The sequence below is a fragment of the Macaca mulatta genome, chromosome X (genome assembly GCF_049350105.2).
Source record: "Macaca mulatta isolate MMU2019108-1 chromosome X, T2T-MMU8v2.0, whole genome shotgun sequence".
Classification (NCBI taxonomy): Eukaryota; Metazoa; Chordata; class Mammalia; order Primates; family Cercopithecidae; genus Macaca; species Macaca mulatta.
In genome coordinates, this window is record NC_133426.1 from 125,933,882 (window position 1) to 125,942,084 (window position 8,203).

Sequence of the window (8,203 nt, forward strand, 5' to 3'; positions counted from 1 at the left end):
TTTCCTGATTGCCTTGTTTGAATATGCTCCAGTTTGTTAATGTCCTCTTAAATGTAGCATCCAGAATTAAATGTAAAACTCTATGGGCTGGCCAACAGAAACCCAAGTGGAACGGAAAGTCCCTCTGATCTGGTCACTACCATTCTCTTAGTGCAACTCAAGACTCATTGGTATTTTTTGGCATTGCCAACCCACAGTGAACTAGGACCTACTTCTCTTCTTCACACACGCTACCATTAAGCTCTATCTCCTCATCCTTAAATGTCTTGCATTAAATAGGGCATTAAAACCCTTTATTGCGGTGCGTCCCATTTTATAAGCCTGGGTTTATTCTGGACTTTAGCCCTTATGACTCAGTTCCTAGAGGTTTGTGACATTCTTTGGGCTTTGTCCTTGGAAGCATAGTCCTCCTTCTGTCATATATACATGTACTTTTAAGATCTGAGCTCATCAGAGAATAATCTATAAGGACACTGTAGTTTATTAGAAATCTCTTCCTTTTTAATTTATCATTGGAACTTTTCCAAATTCTACAGTTCTGAATTTTCAACTGGATCCCTCTCCCTCTTGAGCTATCTTTCTTTTTTGGTGTTAGGCCAGGAGATCATACTTATCTTTTCTCTGATCCTTTTGAAGTCTACCTTACACATACACATACATACACCACACGCGCACACGCGCGCACACACACACACACACACACACACACACGTTAATTAACCTATGTGACCATGCCCAGCAATTTTTTTTTTTTTTTTTTAGTTTTTTTTGCTTAACAGATATCCAGATGACAGGATCACTTTCCCCAAGATTCTTGTCACTTTCACTTCGCTAACCAAATCTTCCTTATTTATTATCAGGATTAAGCCCAGCTTAGCAATTTACCTCATTGCTTCTTTCATTGCTTCTTCATTCTTTTGAGAACTGTAATGACACTGTATCAGCAAGAGAGCCAAGAATCTGTCAGATGTTTTCTTCACTTTAAGATGGTCTTAAAAATAAGAAAAAAGAATGTATCAGATATGTTGCTATCAGAATAACTTCCAGCAGATATTCAGATGTTCTATGTCTCTGATCACCCTTTCTTGTTCGTCTGTGTGACAGTTTTATGAAGTGCCATTCATACTTTTATTTATTTTATTTTTTATTTTTATTTTGAGACAGAGTCTCACTCTGTCACCCAGGCTGGAGTGCAGTGGTGTGATCTGGGCTCACTGCAACCTCCGCCTCCCGGGTTCAAACGATTCTCCTGCCTCAGCCTCCTGAGTAGCTAGGATTACAGGTGTGAGTCACCACACGTGGCTGATTTTTGTATTTTTAGTAGAGACGGGGTTTTACCATGTTGACCAGGCTGATCTCAAACTCCTGACCTCAGGTGATCCACCTGCCTCAGCCTCCCAAAGTGCTGGGATTACAGGCGTGAGTCACTGCGCCCGGCCCCATTCATACTTTTATCTTTTTTTTTTTTTTTTTTTTTTTTTTCCTTTTTGTGGAGAACGGGGTCTCGCTATATTACCCAGGCAGGTCTCGAACTCCTGGGCTCAAGCTATCCTCCCGCCTCTGCCTCCCTGAGAGCTGGGATTACAGGCGTGAGCCACCGCGCCCGGCCCATACTTTTAATCTGAGCAGTCTCTTGTATACTTCTACAACTATAATCACTTTCATTTATCTGTTTCATTCTCATTGAATGCTTTTCACCCTCCAGAATTACTAGTTATACCTTCTTGATTTATTACTGCTCTCCTCTTCTTCTGTATGGTATCTCTGAACCAAGTTTTCCAGATGCTAGCCAGAAGTTCCACCCTATCAAATCTAAACAATACCTATAAAACTGCATTTTCCTGAGTGTATTAAAATTTTACATTCCCGGCCGGGCACTGTGGCTCACGCCTGTAATCCCAGCACTTTGGGAGGCTGAGGCAGGCAGATCACCTGAGGTCAGGAGTTTGAGAGTAGCCTGGCCAACATGGTGAAACCCCGTATCTACTAAAAATACAAAAATTAGCCAGGTGTGGTGGTTGGCATGCCTGTAATCCCAGCTACTTGGGAGGCTGAGGCTGGAGAATCGCTTGAACCCAGGAGGTAGAGGTTGCAGCGAGCGGAGATCGCACCATTGCACTCCAGCCTGGGCGACAAGAGAAAAATTCTGTCTCAAAAAAAAAAAAAATTTTACATTACCTTTATTACCCATATTCTGGGTGTTGGTACATAGATATCTGAGGTCTTAAAAGTGTCATCTCTGACTCTCTTCCTTGTTTTTCCTTGAGAATTACTAGGCATTGCCTTAGCTTTAGTTCCTCTTTATTAGACTTATATTTTACATACCTCCCAGAAACACAATAATTCTAACACAGCACTATGTCTCAATGGAGGAATTAGTTTTGATTAACTGACCAGCCATATATCATTATCAACATCATCATTATCATCATCATGAATATTCTTCTCGGCTGGGTGCAGTGCCTCATACCTGTAATCCCAGCAATTTGGAAGGCCAAGGCAGGAGGATCACTTGAGCCGAGGAGTTCGAGGCTGCAGTAAGCTATGACCGTGCCGCTGCACTCCAGCCTGGGTGACAGAATGAGACTCTATTCTCTATTTTCCTGGATGCTTGCTCCTTGTTTCTTTTTCCTTCTTTTTTCTTTAAAAAGTTTTTAAACTTTCAGACTTTTTAAAATGCTGCAAAAACAGTACAAAAATGTCCTTATATCATTTATTCAACTTCTCTACATCTTACATAACCACCATAACCAAGAATAGTATTGGTCATCTACAGATATTCGAACCTCACCAATATAACCAATGTCCTTTTTCTGGTCCAAAAGCCAGTTGAGTGTCATATATTACATTCAGTTGTCAAGTCTCTTTAGTCTCCTTTAATCTATGACAGTTCCTTACTCTCTTTGTCTTTCATGGCCTTAACAGTTTCGAGAATATCTGACTCCTTAAAATATACACGGTGATAGGCGACTAGGGGAGCTCCAGCTCACTGTGGATTTAGCAAAATACCAAGTGATGGCATGAAGTTGCTTTTAAATGACCCATCTTGTATTTCATCGTCAATAAAACCACACTTAGTTACCCAAAGACTGAGAAGGGAAAAATTCTATGTAATTATTTGATCACCTTTTTTTGTGGAGAGAAAAAAACTGACAAAACAATGAGCTCTGGAATAGAATGCAGTAGAGGCATCATGCTCAAAGAGAGTAGCAGATGTGGCCAGGGCAAGGTCACATGAAGAAAAGGGATACACAAGTGATGGCGAGGTGTACTGAGGAATAATTAACAGTTGAATAAAAATGCATTCATCAGAATGTCAAGAGTTCAAACTAGAAAGGTTTTGAATTTTATTTTTAAATGCACTATAAATAAAATCCACCTCTCTCCAATAAAGCCCTCTGTAGAATTTTGCCTTAGCTCTTGTTTCTCTCACCAGAATAGAGAAGTGAACATCGCCTTTGGAGGATATACTCTACCATTCTCTGAAGCTGTTTTCTTGCATCCAGCTACCTCACTATTATAGTCAGCTGAGAAACACTGTAGCCTTTCACTAACGCAGGTCAAAGATTTCTCCCAGGATCTACAAAGCTAGATTCAAAATTGCTCCTTTGAACACCTGCAATTTGCCTGTATCAGTTTGGATCGCTGGGGTTCTTGAGGTGACTAACAAATTGCAAAGTGTACTTTCAGAGGAAGGGCCTAACCATCCTGGAGGGTCCTAGAATTGGGTCCTTTCACAGGCAGATCTGGAGAAGATGGGAGAGGGCAGGAAAGGAAAGTGAAGGATATGACCACTATGTGTTCAGCGTGCAAAGGCCTGCTGGCATTTTGCCTTTGGGAATTCTGAAGTCTGGGCACATAAGGTTCAGCCGCAGTTGCCGTTTTCAACAGTCATCCTTATTTTTATAAACATTGTTATGATTATTCAGACACGGAATTTGTGATTACACTCTCTGCTCCTGTTCTGAACCTGAGGGAGTCCACTTAAGCGAACAAGTAGGTTTTTGAGGACATGTGTGGCAAATGCTTACCCAGTGAAGGGATTAAGGGGCTCAGTAAGCACTTGTCCATTGGCGCAATGGCTGCCAATCTAATTCTACTGATTCCTCTAAATGTTTCTGGAGTTCAGAAATCTATTCGATCCAAGGGCACTTTACCTGGGGTCCTGGAAGCCAAATGTCAACGTAGTTCTTAACCTTCCTAAGCCTCTTAACCTTCTGGGTACAACCTCTATATTTACCTTCTGGCTAAAATCATTTCCCCACCCCCAGCCCAGTCCTTTGGACTCTCCCAAGCCAATTCCTGGCAAGGTCTTTGTTGAACTGTATTTGCAAACCAGGGTCTGGGGCACGGTGGCAGTTCCTTCGTCTGTTGTTCCCTTAATTTCGTCTGGTTTCACTGGCTCCAGGACAGTGCCCGGCCTAGGGTGGGAAGAGTGAGGCACTCACCTTGGTGAAACACAACTCAGTAATTAAGACAAATGATTTTTAATGCACTATTTAAAAAAAAATCAAAAGCAATGCAAAAATTCATGATGAACAAATGATCAGCATTTGAAATACAGACAGGATCCCAACCTGCACTTGCATGACTTTGTCTCGCTTGCCTCACCCTGAATTCAGCCTTGACACTTCAATTAAACTTTATTTACAAAACAAGGGGGCCGGCCAGCAGGATGTTTGCCCATACGACTTTTTTAAAGTATCGTTTATCTCGATGACTGAAGGGTTCTTTTGGCATCCCTGTAACAAATGCGTCTCACCCTAGTTCTGCTCCAAGGGTTTTTGTCCAGGCACACCGTGACCTCACCGTTCCTACCCACTCCGAGGCCTCTGTCAGGGTTCAGCGTTCAAGTCCCGGGTGTCCTCTGGACCCGCCCCTTCCTCCTGCCGGGTCAGGTGCCGAGGGCGAGCCCGGGCGGCGCGGAGAGCGGTCCCGGCCAGCCCTCCACGACTCCTCCCCCTGCGCGCTGGGCCACTCAGCTGCTCTGCCGCCCAGCGCGCCGGGGCCCAGACCCCGCCCCGGCCCCGCCTCCGACGCCTGCCGCTCCGGCGCCGGCTCCCCCTATATAAATCGGCCATTTGCTTCGCTCCGCCCCGCAGCGCCGGAGTCAAAGCCGGTTCCCGGCCCAGTCCCGTCCCGCAGCAGCCTGCCGCCTCTTTCCTTTCAACATGACAGATGCCGCTGTGTCCTTCGCCAAGGACTTCCTGGCAGGTGGAGTGGCCGCAGCCATCTCCAAGACGGCGGTAGCGCCTATCGAGCGGGTCAAGCTGCTGCTGCAGGTACGTCCTGGGATCCAGGAGCCCAACCAGGAAGTGGGGGGGAGGGTCGCACAGAAGGCGGGCGCCCGAGGGGTGGCGGGGAGCGAACTCCAAAGACATGGCCAGGGAAGCGGCTAGGAGAGGCCAGAGCCGGGCGCAGAGGCAGAGCAGAAGGCAAACTGGTGGGAGGCGCCTTTAGTGACCTGAAGTTGTGAGTCTAGAAAGGGGCCAGGGGCGGAGAGCAGGACCAGGCTCTCGGCATCCCCGAGGCGGCCGACTCGGATGGAGCAGTCCCTGAGTGACGGCCTCCCCGGGCCTGGGCGTCAAGGGCGAAGGCCGAAAGCCGGCGTTAGAAAGAGGAACGCCAGTTCTTAACGAAGACCTCAAGGTCGCGGCAAGGAGATAACTGCCCGGGGAAGGCCATGCGCCCGGGTCCGGCGGCCTCCCAGCCCGCGGACGCGCTCAAACCTCGCCGGGCCGGAAGCCGGCGCCGGGAAGCGCGTGTTCCTTTTACGTCCGCCTCCGCGCAGCCGCGGCCGCCGTGTCCCCTCCGCCTGCCTCCCTGCGCCGCGCGCTCTCCAGTGCTGGCTCTAGAGGGCGCCCCTGGGCGAGCGTGTAGGGGTGCCGGCGGCGGCGCTCGGGTCACCTCTGGAAGCGGAGTGGGGGCGGAGCGAGACGGAAGCAGCTCAGGAGACCGGAGGCGTAGGCTGCGGTCCCCAAGGTGACCGCGCCCTATGTGGGACTCGCCCTAATGCCTCTGAACCTGGGTTTGAGGTAATGACCTTTATCTCAGGTTTAAAGGTCACGAGTCCGCTGGAGGATGCCCCCTCCCCACTCAGAGGGGTGGAGGCTTAATACCTCTGGTGCCGATCACCTCTTCCCCTGTGACAGCCTCATATGGTTGGGAGGCTCCAGCCAGTATGATATACGAAGACTAGATTTGGGAGAGGGGAGCCAGCCTTAAAGGGTATTGATCCATATGGCATATGCCCTTCTCTTTCCCTTCCGCATGGTTATAACTGTCCCTGTTGGCTTCTTCCTGTCTGTTAGGTGCAGCATGCCAGCAAGCAGATCACTGCAGATAAGCAATACAAAGGCATTATAGACTGCGTGGTCCGTATTCCCAAGGAGCAGGGAGTTCTGTCCTTCTGGCGCGGTAACCTGGCCAATGTCATCAGATACTTCCCCACCCAGGCTCTTAACTTCGCCTTCAAAGATAAATACAAGCAGATCTTCCTAGGTGGTGTGGACAAGAGGACCCAGTTTTGGCGCTACTTTGCAGGGAATCTGGCATCAGGTGGTGCCGCAGGGGCCACATCCCTGTGTTTTGTGTACCCTCTTGATTTTGCCCGTACCCGTCTAGCAGCTGATGTGGGTAAAGCTGGAGCTGAAAGGGAATTCCGAGGCCTCGGTGACTGCCTGGTTAAGATCTACAAATCTGATGGGATTAAGGGCCTGTACCAAGGCTTTAACGTGTCTGTGCAGGGTATTATCATCTACCGAGCCGCCTACTTCGGTATCTATGACACTGCAAAGGGTAAGTTTGCTGTGGGCTTTAAAGTTGTGTTCTTAGGAGACAATTTAAAAGAGCGTTGTACCAACCTAACATTCCAAGAGCTAGAGAGTTTTTTTAATTGCTGAAGGAAGCCAAGATCATCCAGTGCGACCCTCATGCACAGATGACATGTTTAGGGGATGTGGGGAAAGGAAGTCAGTAAAACTCTACTTTTTGGTAAAAGCATCTCTTTCCTATTCCCAGGAATGCTTCCGGATCCCAAAAACACTCACATCGTCATCAGCTGGATGATCGCACAGACTGTCACTGCTGTTGCTGGGTTGACTTCCTATCCATTTGATACTGTTCGCCGCCGCATGATGATGCAGTCAGGGCGCAAAGGAAGTAAGTTCCCCTTGAGCAGAAGATAAAATTGTAGGCGTGGGGCAAGCTGCGGCCACAAACTAGTGATGCCCACCTTTAGAAATGGCTGGCTGTCCAAGTCAAGGGATGGGGTTGATAGCATCTGTGTCTATTCCACAGCTGCCTTTGATCCGGCCCTTCAGATGCCTATGAATGAGGGTGCTTAACTGGTATTAGAGATTAAGACCAGTGGGTAGTCTGTGTATTCCTGTGGTCACAGCATTAATATTTCAGTGTTGCCCATGCTAATGTGTGAATGTTGGGTTTAAAGCTGATGTTCTTAGAGGTAGGGCTCTGCTTTATTTAGCCTAGTGAATCTTAGGATTTTTCATCGGCCTTCAGTCACCAACTCTGTCTTTATTCTTTGCAGCTGACATCATGTACACAGGCACGCTTGACTGCTGGAGGAAGATAGCTCGTGATGAAGGAGGCAAAGCTTTTTTCAAGGGTGCATGGTCCAATGTTCTCAGGGGCATGGGTGGTGCTTTTGTGCTTGTCTTGTATGATGAAATCAAGAAGTACACATAAGTTATTTCCTAGGATTTTTCCCCCTGTGAACAGGCATGTTGTATTATATAACATATCTTGAACATTCTTGACAGACTCCTGGCTGTCAGTTTCTCAGTGGCAACTATTTACTGGTTGAAAATGGGAAGCAATAATATTCATCTGACCAGTTTTCTCTTAAAGCCATTTCCATGATGATGATGGGACTCAATTGTATTTTTTATTTCAGTCACTCCTGATAAATAACAAATTTGGAGAAATAAAAATATCTAAAATAAATTTTGTTTGTCTGCAGTTTATTTTCATATAAAAATATATTTTATATTTGAGTGCTACATTTGAATAAATACTACCTTTTTAGTGAATGCTACATTTTAATAAATGCTACAATATCTCTGGAGATGAAGAACTGTCTTTTTAAAACCAATTGTCTGGTGGCTCAAGCCTGTAATCCCAGCACTTTGGGAGGCCGAGGCAGGCGGATCACGAGGTCAGGAGATCAAGACCATCCTGGCTA

The 8,203-nt window shown here is 46.8% G+C and overlaps 1 protein-coding gene and 2 long non-coding RNA genes across 3 annotated transcripts; 2 read left to right on the top strand and 1 right to left on the bottom strand.

The window, feature by feature from the left end:
• The first annotated feature begins 740 nt into the window (after window positions 1–740).
• LOC144338805 (uncharacterized) lies at window positions 741–4,877 on the top strand. The gene is made up of 2 exons (XR_013413188.1): window positions 741–1,190; window positions 2,138–4,877. It is a non-coding gene; the product is annotated as an uncharacterized LOC144338805 (long non-coding RNA).
• On the bottom strand, window positions 2,599–4,876 carry LOC144338804 (uncharacterized). The gene is made up of 2 exons (XR_013413187.1): window positions 4,763–4,876; window positions 2,599–2,679 (listed from the first exon to the last, which is right to left on the bottom strand). It is a non-coding gene; the product is annotated as an uncharacterized LOC144338804 (long non-coding RNA).
• Window positions 4,878–5,105: 228 nt separating the features above from the next.
• SLC25A5 (solute carrier family 25 member 5) lies at window positions 5,106–7,940 on the top strand. Its single transcript, NM_001267009.1, has 4 exons — window positions 5,106–5,282; window positions 6,312–6,798; window positions 7,021–7,161; window positions 7,550–7,940. Exons 1-4 carry the CDS (start codon window positions 5,172–5,174, stop codon window positions 7,705–7,707), a joined length of 897 nt encoding a protein of 298 aa, NP_001253938.1. The 5' UTR covers window positions 5,106–5,171; the 3' UTR covers window positions 7,708–7,940.
• The last annotated feature ends 263 nt before the right edge of the window (window positions 7,941–8,203 follow it).

Excerpts from the sequence above, each read along its gene's own strand:
- SLC25A5 (NM_001267009.1), top strand. The coding sequence starts at position 5,172 with ATGACAGATGCCGCTGTGTCCTTCGCCAAGGACTTCCTGGCAGGTGGA. Across the intron at positions 5,283-6,311 it reads GGGTCAAGCTGCTGCTGCAG|GTGCAGCATGCCAGCAAGCA; the intron begins GTACGTCCTGGG and ends CCTGTCTGTTAG. Across the intron at positions 6,799-7,020 it reads TATCTATGACACTGCAAAGG|GAATGCTTCCGGATCCCAAA; the intron begins GTAAGTTTGCTG and ends TCCTATTCCCAG.